The 16,655-nt window shown below is 38.2% G+C and overlaps 1 protein-coding gene across 3 annotated transcripts in view; it reads right to left on the bottom strand.

The window, feature by feature from the left end:
- CNTN3 (contactin 3) overlaps positions 1 to 16,655 on the bottom strand; it is a 340,674-nt gene that overhangs the window by 61,195 nt on the left and 262,824 nt on the right. For all 3 annotated transcript variants that reach the window (XM_058726205.1, XM_058726206.1, XM_058726208.1), the window contains exons 12-13: positions 5,310 to 5,437; positions 2,576 to 2,751 (exon numbers count right to left, since the gene is read on the bottom strand). In XM_058726205.1, the coding sequence (XP_058582188.1) occupies positions 2,576 to 2,751; positions 5,310 to 5,437 (304 nt within the window). The remainder of the gene's footprint in view (positions 1 to 2,575; positions 2,752 to 5,309; positions 5,438 to 16,655) is intronic.

Raw genomic sequence — 16,655 nt, 5'->3', positions numbered from 1 at the left:
CTGAAGCCGGACACAACCGACTGAGTCACCCAGGAACCCTGTGTCTGTGTCTTTACGTGGTGTTCTCCCTATGTTTGTGTCCAAACTTCCCTCTTAAATTTTTTTTTTTCATTGAGGTAGAGTTGACATACAATATAATATTAGTTTCAGGTGTACAACATAGTGATTCTCCAGTTACATACATTACAAAATGCTCACCACAATAAGTGTAGTTAGCTTCTGTAACCATACAAAGTTATTATAATATTATTGACTCTATTCCCCTACACTGGATTTTTCATCCCCACGACTTACTTATTTTCTAATTTCAAGCTTGTACCTCTTTATCCCCTTCATCAAATCTTCTTCTTATAAGGACATCAGTCATATCGGGCCCATATCGGGCCCATTCTACTCTGGTAGGACAACACTACAACTTAACTAAATGTATCTGCAACAGCCATAATTCAAATAAAGTCACCTTCTGAGGTACTGGTGTAAAGAAATATTTTCTGCACCTCGTTTACTGTCAACTACCACACTCGTACTTAGAACACAGCACAACACTTCTGACACCGTGTGTGTGGGTTCTCCACACCAAGCAATCCTTGGACACAAGTTGGATGCCTTATAATTCAGTTCTGATGCTATCTGCCTGGAGTTGGCACTGGATCCCATGAGTTAAGAGCTGAGTCCCAGAGGACTGGCCACCATTTAGACACCAATCACAAGTCTCAGACACTTACCTAATCTTCTGATCAACTAGCTGTAAATCGGAGTTCCCATGGCACTCTGCTTGGGTTCAATTATTTGCTAGTACAGCTCTCCAAACTCAGGGAAAGATTTATCTACATATATCTGTTTATTGTAAAGGATATATATGTAAGAAAGGGTGCAGATGAACACCCAGATAAAGAGGTTCATAGGATGATGTTCAGGAGGGTCCTGAGTGCAGGATCTTCTGTCCCAGGGGATTTGAAGGGTGCCACCCTCCTGGCAGGTAGATGTGTTTACCACACCAGAAACTTAAAAAACTCCACACTTTTGGGATTTTTGTAGAAGCTTTATCACAGTAGGCCTGATCAATTATGAACTCAATCTCTAGCTCCTCTTCCCTTGTCAGAGGACGAGTGATAGAGCTAAAACTTGCAAGCTTCTAATCATGGTTTTTCTGGTGACCAGCCTTCATCCTCACGCTGTTCAGCAGTTCACAAGAGTCACCTCATTAGAACAAAAAACTTCCTATCACCCACGAAATTCCAAGGGTTTTAGAAGCTCTGTGGCAGAAACTAGGGGCAGTAACCAATATATTTTATTATTTCACAATTAGACTTCAGGACTTAATCTTTTCTGGGGGCTGGCAATTGAAGTCATAACATTACCCTTTTAAGTTGCACACGGTACTAATGCGTTGTTACACCTGTCTGTATGTGTATCTACATTTAATAAAAAATAAAATCTTTGTCAAAAGAATACAGCTGAGTTGTCCATCGTGTCATTTTTGTTTTTAATTCAAAGGACAAAACTTGAACTCTACTATATACCATTGACGTCTTAGCCAAACAGAATGAAGCTCTCCCTGAGTCAAAATGAAGAGGCCTCCAAGGGCAACTGGCCTTGTGATTCTGGATTCACAGACATATGCCCAGCTGGAGGGGAGGGGGAGGGTCTGCTCTTAGTTTGTGTGGCCCACCAAACACTGTGGTCACTTCTTTTTATTTTTTAAAGTTTATTTATTTATTTTTGAGAGAGAGAGAGCAGGGCAGGGGCAGAGAGAGAGGGAGAGAGAAAATCCCAAGGAGGATGTCAGCACAGAGCCCGATGTAGGGCTCCAACTCGTGAACCGTGAGATCATGACCTTAGCCGAAATCAAGAGTCAGATGCTTAACCAACTGAGCCACCTAGGCACCCCAGCACCGAGTCACTTCTTAACAGTTCTCCTCAAAGTATCAGTTCTTCCTTGAAATCTGTAATTATTTCTGAGATAGAACCATCACAAATGAGGAGAAAGAGTGGAACGTAAGAAAATATTTGTGTTTTGGGCACATACAGATTTAGGCTTGAATCTAGGTTCCATAGTGTCTAGCACAGTGACCCCAGGAAAGTTAATAAGCTTTTCAAATTCTTAGTGTGTGCATCTGTGAAATGAAAATCCTCACTGCTAATGCCCAGAGTGATTTCAAGAATCAACGTGGATAAAGCTCCTGGCTTGATACAAAGGAGGCACTGAGTAAATGTGACTTGGTTCAACTTCATAATATATATGGCAAGTTGAAAGTCAACACCTTATAAGAAAACTTTCTTCTTCCATAGGGTGCTAGTGACCAAATTTTCATGGTGATATGTATAATTAAGTATTTAATATAAATACAACAAATATCACTTTTAATTAAAATTATAATTCACAGGTAGAAGTCACTGTGTTTGCTTTCTGGTAACTACAATAATAAAATTAGATCACAACAGAACTGGGAATGAAGATTTACTCACAGTGCAAACATTCTCAAGCATCACATATGTGCCAGGTGTTCTTTTAGGGATGATGGGACACAGCCACAGGTGATAGAAACATCAGGAAGGAAGTGGCACAACTTACCCCACCAACTTTCTCAAAGTGAGATCCATCTTTCTTAAAATCTGTGAGGGCTCCATTGAAATACCAGGTAAACATGATGTCTAGCAAGGGATCATGTTGCACTTGGCACGGCAAAATGACACTTTCGCCAACAGAGACATCCATGTTGGATGGTGCCAAAGTTATTCTCGTTGGTTCTGTTAAGGGAACAATAAAGTTTTAAATAAAATTGTAGTGTTTTTATTTTGATGAAAGCATTTTCACAAGCTGATTGCTAACCTAACATGTAGTGTGCATAATTACAAGTCTTCAACATTAATATAGACATTTTTATGCAGATTTGTAATGTATTTCTTTGGATCCACAAATTCTTGTTAAAAGAATTAGGAAATTTGAATTTATAGGATACATCAGTTTAAAAATTAAAGTCACCTGTAAACAAGGTTCTAATACTACTACAAAATCAATTTTAACTTAGTTTTACTGCTTTGTGAAATATAGGGGTAGAAAGAGAAACCACTGAATTTTCACTAACTTTGAATGACTCAAATGCATTACTACCAAAATTTAAATACACTCAAACATTTGAAAGGCCACACAAAAGACATCCAGAACAGGTACTGTAAGAGGGATACTAAGTTAAAATGCTAATTAAATGCCTGTTTTTCCCCAAATGTCCACATGTACATTTCTTTCTTCCTATCATTAACACAGCCCTTCCAGATGTTCTGAATTAAACTTCTTTTGACCCCACTTTTCCATTGCTACTCATTTGTTGACTCCATATTGCAGCAAAAGTCCTCCAAAGAATCATTTATGTATACTGTCTACAATTCCTCTAGTAAATTCTCTCTCTAATCCACTCTTGTTAGGCTGTGGCTTCCCGCAATTTATTTGCTTTTAAGGTTCCCAGGAATCACCCTGTTGCAAACCAGTGGCACATTTTTCAATTTCATGTACTTAATTGATGTTTCAGCAGTATTTGCTCCCTTTCATCACTGTCTTCCTGTCAGTTCACTTTCTTTGCTTGGTTTCTGGAACACGAAACCCTTTGTTTTCTAGTACTGTGCTGGTCACTGCTTTGTGGTCCCTCTTCTTTTCCTACATCTCGTAATGTTAGATTGCCTCAAGCTCAATCCTTGGTCTTCTTTTGTCTTCACTCACTCTTGGTGATTTTATCCAGACTTCTCTTTTCAAGTACTTATCTGTATGCGAACAACTCCCAAGTGTGTGTTTCTATCCTCTATCTGATCTCTCCTTTGAATTCAGGCACAGCCAAATGCTAATGCTTTGGCTAAAGAAATGTAAGATGGAGCTATGTGTGGCACTGACAGGCAGAAGCCTGGAAAAAAGTAAGAGGCCATCTGAAATGTAGTCTTTCCTCTTCCACTGTGATGGGTAATGTGCAAGAGAATGGAGGCACCAGGACCCTTTATTCCTTAATGTAAACAGCATAGCTGACCCACCATGGACTGTGACATAAGCAAAAAGTATTAGCTTATGCTAATATTGTTGTTAATGGCAGAATACTGTGGTCTGCTTTCCACAAACAGAGCTTGGTGAACATTTCACATTTACCACATCCAAACTGAACTCCTGATCTGCCTCTTCCCCAAAGTGTGCAATCCTCAGCCTTTTCAATCTCAGTTGTTTTGATGGTCATTCCTTCTGTTATTTGCCAAACGCCCTGCAACCATCCTTGTCTCCTTTCTTTCTCTTGGGCCTCATTGGTCAGTAATTCCTGTTGACTCTGCAAGCCCAGTATTTGCAGAATCTGATCGCTTTCCATCAACTCCTCTGTTGTCACTTTCACTTGAGTCATTATTGCCTCCTGCCTGGTTTGCAGCCATGGTCTTCTGAGATCTCTCCAACTTCTACTCTTGATTCCCCACAGTCTGTTCTCATCAGAGCAGCTACACCAAAAGTTTAAAAATATATTTTACATCATGCCACTCTCTGCCAATTTGCACCAGCCTCTACTTTTCACTTCTACTAAAAGCCAAAGTCCTCACAAGGTCTACAAAATTCTTCCACGATTTTCCCCCAAGGAATCTATTAGTTAACTCCTCTATGTCCACAAAATCTCTGCCTAATCTCTCTTTCTCACTGGGCGTACTTCAATCACCATCTTTCTGCTCCAGCTGACCTCTCCCACACACTACTCTGTATTTTCTCAATTGTTTGCATTTTTTTCCCTTGGATAATTCCCTCATTTTTTATTCTGTGTATTTTCTTTCTACCTCCGGTAGAAGGTAAAATTCATGAAGGCAGAATCTTTATCCGTTTATTTACCAACAGAAGTCAAACACTGGACACACAGCAGGTACTCATTTTTTTTTTCTCAAATATATAAACAACATATATGTGCAACTGTAAATGACTCTCACTGATGGTAAGGATTGTTTCATGGACGTCAAAAACTCCAGAAAATATCAATGGTATTGTGCAAGAGTACATTCAAAAGATGTGACATAACAGAATAGCATAAAATTAGGTCATCAGCATATGCTATTTGTAATTCTTTTGCCTATCGTACTTGCACATAACTGATATGTTCCCCAGTGCATACTATGGTATGTAAAGAAATAATAAGAATTGTTCTCTTTATTTCCACCTGTTAAAAATAACAGTGCAAACACAGGTTCTATCTTCATAGTGCACTGCATAGTATAAACAATCTGGTTTTTTCTTTGCTCTTAATAACATACCATACAGCCCATCTCTACATAAAGCAATCTTTGGGAAATGTACCTACCAGTAACAACCAAGCGCGTTGTGCCATTTGCTTTCCCAAACTGGTTTTCTGCTATGCAGGTATAAGTTCCAACGTCAGCTTTAGTCACATTGACTATTTGAAGTCCTCCGTCTTTTAAAAAAGAAATTCTAAAGAAAATACAAATTAGACAAATAAGTGTATATTAGTCATTTTCCCCAAATAGCAATTTTTAAAAAAGTATTGCCTTAAGCTAGTATTTTTATTTATTTTTTATTTATTTTAATGTTTATTTTCAGAGAGACAGAGACAGCGTGAGTGGGAGAGAGGCAGAGAGAGAGGGAGACAGAGAACCCCAAGCAGGCTCTGCACTGTCGGTCAGAGCCCGAGGCTGGGTTCGAACCAACGAAACTGCGAGATCATGACCTGGGCCAAAACCAAGAGTCGGATGCTTAACCGACTGAGCCACCCAGGCGCCCCTTAAGCTAGTATTTTTAAGTCCAGTCCTTAGCCTTCTTGGAAATAAAGAAAATTAAAAGAAAAGTTATACACATACACACATGTGCACACGCGTGCACACACACGCACAAAGAGCTGAGTAAGAAAAGATGCTCTACCGATTGGAACTTTTCTTGATATTTTTTATGCAGCCCTACTTAGCAGCATTACTTAACATTTCACTTACTTTCAGGGATGCCTTTATCAAATAAGTGTGAAATGTTTTCTAAAGATATATGGTGTGGTAGATTGCTCATGATGGGTTAGCCTTGTAAGTTTGGAGAAAATAGAAAATAGACAGGACACTAACTCGCTTAACTTTAAAACAGTTCATGAGAAAGGAGAAACTCTCTTTCCTTTACATAATGAACTTGGGAGAGTCACATTTGACTCCATATAAACTCAAATTTTACAAAATCACACGTTCATGTGAGCTACTGCAAAGAATCTGGGCAATACAAATGAACATTACATTAGAGTTTCTGAGCATATGCTTAAGATACTTAAGGCTTTTGCATCTAGCTAATTCATTAAGGAAACACAAATGAGTGCCTTACACGTGCTAGGCATTATGAGACTCTCTGGGATTATAGTGTGAGCAAGAAAGAAAGTCTCCACCTTCACGGAAATAAGTCTAATGAGCAGCTTAGACAATAAATAAGTAAGTGAGAGAAGTTCAGATATTTGGGAAATACTCTGAAGGAGACAAACAGGATGACACAATAAAGAGTCAGAGCTATAAAGAATGTTCCCTTGATAGGGTGCTTCAGAAATGCCTCTGACAAGAGGTATCATTTGGAATAAGAATAAAGAATGAGAAAGGGTCTATCCGTCATTAGTCAGATCCATGAATCTTTACTGCCTATCTTGTAGACCTATAATTATTTTCCTTTCTTTGAATTCCTAAAATCTTCACTACCCATATCATTCATTTAACACTTAGGATGCCTTTTATCTTGTATGGTTCATATCTTTGGTATCTGAGTGTCATATCAATCTAAAGAGAGGGTAAATTTCTTAAAAAGGTTTCCGACCCCGAGTCAGCATGACATGATATAGTAAACCATGGTCAATAAGTGTTTGCAACTTTTAGGCTATCCAGTAGATATGAAAGGACGCTGAGGACCTCAGACTATGATGGGATGATCTCAACTCAATTTCTGGATATTATCCTGTTTGACAGAAGATATTGAGGCAAGTGTCAGAAGTGTGGATAGTCCAAGTTTATGTCTCAAAAATATACAAGATATATCTTTTATATTACATATAACTATTTTTCATGTCTTTTATATTACATATACATGTACATTCCTTTGATGGCCTGTCATTCACATTCACTCAAATCCTAGCTCCATTTTCTTGAGTGAGAAACTGGTGGAATCAGAGGCAGCACACATAGACCTGCTCATGATTCTAGGCAGAGTATCCATGAATGTTTGTTGCTCAGGTGATTTGTTGTTTGTTTGTATGTCAAGAAATGTTTGAAACAAAAGGGTTTGAGAACAATGCCCTAGAAAGCTAATCAGGGAACACAGAACATTGTATTTTAATTTGAGGAGCAAAGCAGAAAGGTTAAAAATGCCAAGAACTTTCCTAGGTAGCTGGGACAAAGGTGCTTTATCTGATTTCCTTCATGGAACCCTCACCACTTTACTGGGTATGAAATGCAGGCTGATCACTTTTCTCAAAGAGATGATTGAAGAAAAATCACTTTATACCTTAGCATATCAGAGAACAAAGATTTTCTTAGACAGTGTACAATAATAATTGAAAGAGGAGACTCTGCAGAGGGGCACAAGCAAATAAAACACTTAGGATATGGAGAATGTTTTCATAAACATAGGGAGTAAACGGAAACAAATGTGAATCTGATCATGTAATTCTGCTATAACCCTCATCCCTGGCTTAGACCGCTTCTCTGGCATTACACCGCCTATAGGAGAAAAATTACATCCTGAGCCCAATACTTATTTTTCATTGGGACCCTACCTCTAACTTTGGAAGGCCTTGTGAATTCTACCCCTTGTTTGCTTTTCTCCAGTCACAAATACCTTCTTTTAAATGCTTTTATGCTTCTTATTGTCTTGGGACCTTTGTGCACACTATTTCCTATGTGTAATTAATGTGTACTTATCCTTCAGATTTTGGCCACTTTCCTGAACCATGGGTCAGATTAGGTGTTCCTGTAAATGATGATAGATCTCCTGTGCCTTTTTTACAGCATCTGACAACTGGCCAATTACATATTTGTGTGCGTCCTTGACTAATTTCTTCCCCTAGTAAGCTCAGAAACTGTAAGCTCTCTGGAGGTAGGAAGAGTGTCTAGACAGTGTCTGAATTACTCACTGTTAAACTCCTAGAGCCTCGAACCATTTCTGCCATGGACTAAATGTTCAAAATTAATACTTGTTGAATGAACAAATGACTGTGCGTTTAGAGAGTCACTACAGAAGAACTTGGATTAGTGAAGGCAGGTTGCAGAGCATTGAAGACATTGTAAATTTCAAGGAAATAAATTCAGAAAGTGTGTAAACTATTAGACACATACACATATATTATACACATATATATGTGTGTATACACACACACACACACATATATGCACATGTATATGCATACAGTTTACCCTTGAACAACATGGGTTTCAACTGTGTGGATCTATTTATTTGCAGATTTTTTCAAAACAGTATAGTACTGTAGATGTATTTTCTCTTCCTTATGTTTTTTTTTTTTTAATTTTGGAGAGAGAGAAAGCATGATTGGGGGAGAGAAGCAGAGGGAGAGAGAGAGAGACAAAGAATCTCAAGTAGGCCCGACACTTGGAACAGAGCCCAGTGCAGAAGTTGATCCCATGACCCTGGGATCATGATCTGAGCTAAAATCAAGAGTCGGATTCTCAACTGACTAAGTGACCCAGATACCCCTTTTCTTTACGATTTTCATAATAATACTTTCTTTTCTATAGCTTACTTTATTATAATACAGTAAATAATACATATAATATACAAAATATGTGTTGTGTAAGTTATTGGTAAAAGTTATTAAGACAATAGCAGGCTCTTAGTTATGTTTCTGGGGAATCCAAAGTTACACTGGATTTTCCACTTTGCATGGGGTTGGTGCCCTTAACCCCCAAGTTGTTCAAGGGCCAACTGTGTAAATATATAAGCAAAACAGAGAAAGATGAGACAATAGAAGGCAGGATGAGAGAATTTAGAAATTCCTAGGATAAGAGGACTACAAATGTACTTTTACTATGAAGGAAGAAATTAATTAGAGGGAGGGATGAAAGTAAAGTGGGGGAGAGAGGGAAGGAGGAAGGAAAAGAAAGACAGTGAGACTCAAGTACTTGAGAAAAGTCTCAGACTGAGTACAAACGAGGGCAATGCTCCCGATCCATGATGATTGCTAATCCTATGTGTAAAACCTTTTGGCCATGACCCTCAAAGAGAATAGGATGTGACCTAGAGCACTGCTCAATAAATTTTACCTACTGTTGCTATCAAAAAAAAATTTTCCAGCTTTGCTGGAGATGCTAATATGTAAAGACAGCAAGCTAGAAGATGATATCAGAAAGTCTTAAAGACATTTAAATAGTGGGGCAACTTCATCTGCCCTGAGTTAGAGGGTGGAGGTAGAACTGGAAGCTCCAGGAAGCTGGGCAATTGACTACTTCCAAGATTAGCAAGCATGAAACCAAAGTAAAAAATGTCTCTGGTTGACGGAACAAATACTCAGCTTCAGCTTCGACCTTCTGATTTGGGTATCACACAATGGAGACAAGCTATTTCAGTAGCTTCACATGCTATGAATTAGTGTAACAGCTAAACTTCCAATACAATATAGAACCATTAGGGATATTGGAAGAATCACAAAACCTGTAGTGTGTAAGGTTTAATAGCTGTAAATGAACAATCCTATCCTCGTGACTATGCTGAGATGAGGAACCGTTTCAAAAGCAAGGCTAACAACTCAGGAATCACACGGACTCCAAAACAAACATACTGACTCTCAAAGAATGCAAACTCTGTACATTGTAAAATTTTGAGCTAATTGGGTATTTTCTTCCTAAATTGGTTTTTCCAGTAAGATCCAAGAGGCCCACAGGGCATCTCACACAACATAAAAATAAACAATATTCAGTAAATGGATGGAATAATTGTTTCTCAAAAGAAAACCTTCAATAACCCAAGCTTCCCTACAGAGATCCAAAGTGAAAATTTTATACCACTTCAGTATAAATGAAATTGCTTTCTAAGCTTTCTGGGAGCACGTTTTGCTGCAAACGGATAGAGCTGAAAATGTAGATAACAATGAGTAACTCTAAGTCTTGGCACAAAAAGTTAAACAAAGATTTATGAGATTAACATTAAGAAATGGGGTACTCCAATTTCCTTTGAAAAATGCAGACTTTAAATCACTGTGGCATTTTAACTCCTTGATCAGTTTTATAATATACCTTTATATATCCCATTTTATTACTCTTTCCTTTTGTAATAAAAGAGGTTAATTATTTCACTTAACTTTGTGCAGTCTATGGTTAGTTTGGGATAAGTACACTTAATTGCTCTCAGCTGCTCTAATGGTCCATTCTGTAATGCAGTGATGGCATTGAATTTGACTGTTAAGCAACACTGTTCAGAAAGTTGACTGTTATCTAGGCAACACTCACCTCTACTTTATGAAGATATATAATCATCCATAATAACACAGTGTATTTCAGAATGCAGAAAGTGTGGTATATCATGCATACAAGGCAGGATTTCTGAATACATTGTTGTACCTTTGCCTGTGTTCTGAATATTACGGTAATTTATTCAACTTGAATTTTAACAAACATGCTGCAACTCTACATTTTCTCAGGAAACACATCTCAGTGGAGATGAAATCACATGAGATCATAATGATTAAACTAGCTGTACAGAAAATAACAAACCTATTTTGGACTTCACTGTTCAAGTACATATTCAAAAAGATGGATGCTTACAATTAGCCATAAGAGAAAAGTACTCACAATGCATATATTACAGGATAAATAATGACAGTTAAGAAAAACAAGTATAAATTGATGAAAATGCATGAGAAAATAAGTGTCGGTGTAAAAGAGCACCGAGCGTAATGTTCTCATTTCCAGCTCCCTCTCAGCCCCAAATGCTTGGTGAAATAACTTCTGCCCCCTGAGTTCAAAGATAACGTACACACACTATTTAGGAAAATAATATTAGAATTTTCATTCTTTTAGCTGTGCCATTTTGGGCTTTCGTCTTATAAATTCAACAGTGTTAGGTTAGTGATTTATTGGTTGGCACATCTCCAAGGAAAAGAGAGGCAGAGCGGAGAAGATTCGGCAGTTAATTATCCTATTTTTGAACAAGCAGTAGGCTAATAATATGTGGCGTTGTTATTTTGTGGGACACACACATTACATGGAACAGGCACCCAAGGTCCTAGAGAAATGTCCTTTTTTCATATCAATGAACATTGCTTCATATCCATAAGAAGAGAATCAATTATACAGGAGCATAATTATTACTTTTATAAAACCTTTCCAAAACCATGTCTATCATGACAAATACATCTAGAGCTAAATTTTTGTTATAACAGTGATGCAATAGGTTTTCTTCTAAAATGGAATCAAGCCAAAAGAACAATAGGCCCCTAAAAGGGGATTTCCACTTCGAATTGTTATATAGAAGTACTCATCTAAGTAATTCATGGGCTAGAGGTAATTCCTTTGAAACATTCAAATCCTTATCAATGAAGTGTCTGCAAAAACGATAAATATTTAGATGTATGAGGGAGTAAAACAAACAAGGCAAATAAACAACTCTCCGATGGCTCCCATATTTAAAAGAAAGTCTCAAAGGGAATACTTATTAAGGCTCAAAGGGTAGCCATACTTGACACTATTCTCCCTTGCGTGAGACAGAGACTCATAAGTGAAATCAAGGACAATCAAAATGTCAGCTCTCTTGCTTATACTCCACATAAAGCTGATGAAAATTGCTTAAGTGAGTAGCATGGTTTCCTGATATTTCATCCCAGAATTAGACAGACCTAAGCACCTTGGCACAGGTGGACAACCCCAGGCCCTCCCTGTAAGCACAAGCTCCCTAACCGCATGGCAAAGAGAACAGCAAAATATATGCGTTCTCTGTAGGCAGGCAGACACCAAAGAGAAAGGAGGGGGCTGAGTTTTAATGTCAATGTTTTCCACTCAGTTCAAGAGTCAGACACTTTCTGTGGGGAGGGGTCGAAAAGTGATCCAAGTGTTACTTGCTTGGGTGCTCTTCTCAGAGTTTAGCCTCTCTGGAATGGAGTTCACCCCCATCAAGAATACTAACATGCAAGACATGTTATGTGCAAAAGGAAAATTCAGTGACTCAAAGGATATGGAAGATGCCGGATATTTTTGGCTGTCCAGAAGTGATTCCTCTTTCTTTGGTAAATGACATGGATCTTCCTTTGGGGAATTCATTTCACCTCTTCTATGCAGTCTTGGTGGGGATATGACTCAATATCCCCTGTGCTTTCCATACTGAGGGATAGATACATGACACAAATAGAGTTTCCCAAACTTTGTTGTATCCCAGTCACCTTGAGGACTCCTTAAAATACAGGTTGCTGGATCCACCATCACATTAGATCTGGGATAGGGCCCAAATATTTACATTTCTAACAAGTTCCCAGGTGATTTCTGGTGTGGCTGATATGGGAACCACACTTTCAGTAACAGTATTCTAAGCTATGCCCATTGGATTCTCCCTCCTTCAACTTTAATTCGGGACACAAACACAAAAATGATGGTTCATTCCTTCCAGCCCTTGCTCTGAGAAGATGATACAATTCCTTCTGCTGGGATTTCTGGAGCCACCCAGTTTTCTGTCCATCCTTGAGTCAGTTTCTGCAACTTATCTAATAATTCTGAGTAATATCCTTAAAATACTCCTCAGCTATAGTTCCCAAATCCCTAAAGGATATATAAGCAAGTACAAGTTGGTGCCATGCACATAATATTTTTTCAATATATATTTGCTGTCTTAACCAATATGAAGGGTTCAGAGACAATCTTCTATAAAGAGAGTACAAAGTTTTATCACACATCAGGAGTGGCCCCCGAAACACCTGCCGTGATATCGGGCTCTTGCAACATAGGACGGTTTTGGCCCCACTATTCCAAATCCAAGGCCATCTTCTATTTTAGATACCCATCAATATATAACTTGGTCATTTACTTTTGCAGTGTGACTAACCTTGCTGAGATACAGAGTTCTTCGACTATTTGAAAAGTCTGGAGGACTCTACGCAGGACAAATACACATGCATACAAAACAATTACGACAGATGTGATAAAATTCAAGATGAATCATCTAAGGTTCTGTGGACACCACGTTGGCAGCTCCTGTTAGCAATTCAACTCATCCAATGATAGTAAGATTGTGTTTGAAACCTCTCTGTCTTGGATGCTTCAGTGTTAGCCTTTTTAGATGCACCTTATCAAGATTTTCCTTCATGATGACTGTGTACATTTGGTGATTAGCTCCTTAAAAACTATCTTGCACAAAAATGGGGGGGTAATATAGACACAGAGAACTGGTGGTTGCCAGAGGGGAGGGTTTTGGGTGATGGGAAAAAGGGATGGAGAGGAATGGGAGGTACACGCTTCAGTTATGGAATGCATAAGTCATGGGGATGAAAGGCACAGCATGGGGAACATAGTCAATGGTATTGTTATAGTATTGTATGGTGACAGATGGTAGCTACCCCTTTGGTGAGCATAGCCTAACATATAGACTTGTGGAATCACTATGTTGCACACCTGAAATGAATGTAACATTGTATGCCAACTATACCTCACTTATTTTTTATTTAAAAAAATTAATGTTTATTTATTTATTTTTGAGTGAGGGATGGAGGGAGGGAGAGAGAGAGAGAGCAAGCAAGCACCGGGGAGGGGCAGAGAGAGAGAGGGGGAGACACAGAATCCGAAGCAGGCTCCGAGGTCTGAGCTGTCAGCACAGAGCCCAATGTGGGGCTCGAACGCACAGATCATGAGATCATGACCTGAGCTGCAGTCAGACTCTTAACTGACTGAGCCACCCAGGTGCCCCTCAACGAAGCCTCACTTAAAAAAAAAAACAAAACAGTAATGTTGCATAGCTCAAGAATGTACAATTATCAGGCCACACATTCATCCATAACCTGGGGTGGGTCCCAAACTGTTTTCTGACAAAAATCTCAATCCTAATAATCTGTATTTTCTTGTCCCTCCACCATGCAGAGCTGTGATCATTGTCTATCACGCAGGTTCTGCTAAGCCACCACACCTTCAGTAAGATGATATAAACTTTAATACTAGCATAATTAACTCTTTAAGCACTGACTCTTCATTTTCATAGCAGCCCTTTCTGTGTACTCTAGGTTCTTGGCACTGAACATAACCTTGAAACAATTTCTCTTCCAAGCTTACTAAAAGCATACATGTGAGAAATAATATTCATGGAAAATTAGGAGAAATGTGGTCTCTTTCTCAAGAACCTTGAGTCTTAATACTCAAAGTTACCCTTTGGATTGCGAAGAAAAAGGAAAAAAAATCTTTATTACTCATTGAGAAGTCACTTTCTTTTATTTTAAGAACGCTGACTGTTAGTACTACATTCCTCAGTGTTCTCTTCATGACAACCCATTGGATTCAGATGTACACTTTTGTATATTTCTGCCTAGGACGAGTAGCGTATCTCCTTATTAAATGGTTTTGCTTCACCATTTACGGACATCCTGAATTAGATAATTGGCAGTATTTCTTTCTGTTCCTTTGTTAGCAGAAATCTCTGAGCCAAAATTGTGCATCTAAACAATGAACAGATCTGTTGGCAAACATTTTGTAAACTTACTCAGACACTCACTCAACAAGTACTTATTGAACATGTACTATGGACCATGCTCTGTAATAAGCAGTAAGGATTCACTGGTAAGAATTCAGGCTGTCCTAATATAACTTACATTCTAGACAAATGGAATGCTGGCATTTTTTTTTCTCCTCAATTTCTTCTCCTCAGTGTTCACTTTGTGTGTACATTTGATAAACTGTCTCAAGTTCTTTTAAGAATGAAATATGCTATGTGTAAATGAAATAAACTAGAATATAGAAGACATCAAGCTATTAAAATGAGGCTTGAGTAATAAAGAAATAATAAATATAGAGAGGTGAAATATTTTAAGCACCTAGAAAAACATGTAATTTATATCAAGTTTTAAAATACTACCATTTTCCCAATTAAGTAAATTAACAAATACCATGGAAAATTAAGTGCCTAATAAAATCTTAAAGGTAAAGTTAAACATGTCTCTTTCTTTAGTATTTGAATGTAAAAGGCCAGGAAATAATTTTTTCCCAAACAAGATAGACTTATACATTCAACCTCAATTAAAGATTTTTTTTTTCAGGATGGCATACTCACAAATGGTCAAATGCTTTCATCTTCCCACAGAAATGGCTCTAGCAATGAAATCTTCATTAAGATAGAATTTAAAAATATCACAAATAAAATCAGGGAGTGGAAAACAGGTTAAAGTGCAAACTGAATTGTTTTTAAGTTTGTTGGGCACTAGGAAATTTAACTCAGTGCACCAACTCATTAGAACTTACACAACAGGGGTGCCTGGGTGGCGCAGTCGGTTAAGCGTCCGACTTCAGCCAGGTCACGATCTCGCGGTCCGTGAGTTCGAGCCCCGCGTCAGGCTCTGGGCTGATGGCTCAGAGCCTGGAGCCTGTTTCAGATTCTGTGTCTCCCTCTCTCTGCCCCTCCCCCGTTCATGCTCTGTCTCTCTCTGTCCCAAAAATAAATAAAAAACGTTGAAAAAAAAAATTAAAAAAAAAAAAAAAAAAAGAACTTACACAACAGATCCTAAATTATGAATAACTCCTTCTAGCATTGAAATGTGGGAGGTAGCAACCATCACCTCTGAAACACGTTTATTCTTTTTTATGGAAGTGGAATGGTACCTCACCTAATCAACCATCCATCCACCCATCTATCTACCCATAATTCTGTTAAGGGTTCAGCGAGGAGGAAGAATTAAAATATGGAACCTTTCTTATTTTCAGTAGGAAGACTCAAGTAACCTTCTATGTAAAAAAAACAAAACAATTTTATGTATTTGTAAGACGTTGTGGTACACTAAATAAGAAAATTATAGGTATTTTTAAGAAATGGAAGCTACTCAATAAAGAATGAAATTCACTTCAATAAATATTTTTTGAGGACTTACGATGCTCTAAGTGTTTTGGAAAATAAGACTAAGAACTAGCCCCTACCCTTTGAAAATTTACAGTCTAATGGCTGACGGGGAATACATATAACTCATGCACAACTAACTGTAAAATGTGATCATCTGGCATGAAATTTTTTATATCTAATGAACAAATTCATCCAACTCCGTTGTCAAAATACATAGTCTCTTCTTTTCTCCATTTCATTTACTGTTACCCTAAATCAAGCCTCCAGTAAATCCTGTCCTGCCAACTACAACTGCTTGCTAAGCAGATTTTTTGCTCCCCTCCTTTCTTTCATTAATCCACCTTACACATGTCGGCCAGAGTTATCTTTTAACCAGATCATGTCACATCCCTGCATACAGACCTCCAATAACTTCGGGGCACCTGGGTGGCTCTGTTGGTTAAGCATCCAACTCTTGATTTCAACTCAGGTCAAGATCTCAAGGGTTTGTGGGTTCAAGCTCTGTGATGGACTCTGTGCTGATAGCAGGGAGCCTGCCTAAGGTTCTGACTCTCTCTTTCTCTCTCTGCCTCTTCCCCATTCACTTCCCCTACTTGCTCACACATGTGTTCTCTCTCTCAAAAATAAATAAACATTAAAAAAAAAGACC

The sequence above is a fragment of the Neofelis nebulosa genome, chromosome 4 (assembly GCF_028018385.1).
Source record: "Neofelis nebulosa isolate mNeoNeb1 chromosome 4, mNeoNeb1.pri, whole genome shotgun sequence".
Taxonomy (NCBI): domain Eukaryota; kingdom Metazoa; phylum Chordata; class Mammalia; order Carnivora; family Felidae; genus Neofelis; species Neofelis nebulosa.
Note: the sequence above shows the minus strand (reverse complement) of the source record. Positions and strands in the feature narration are given on the sequence as shown.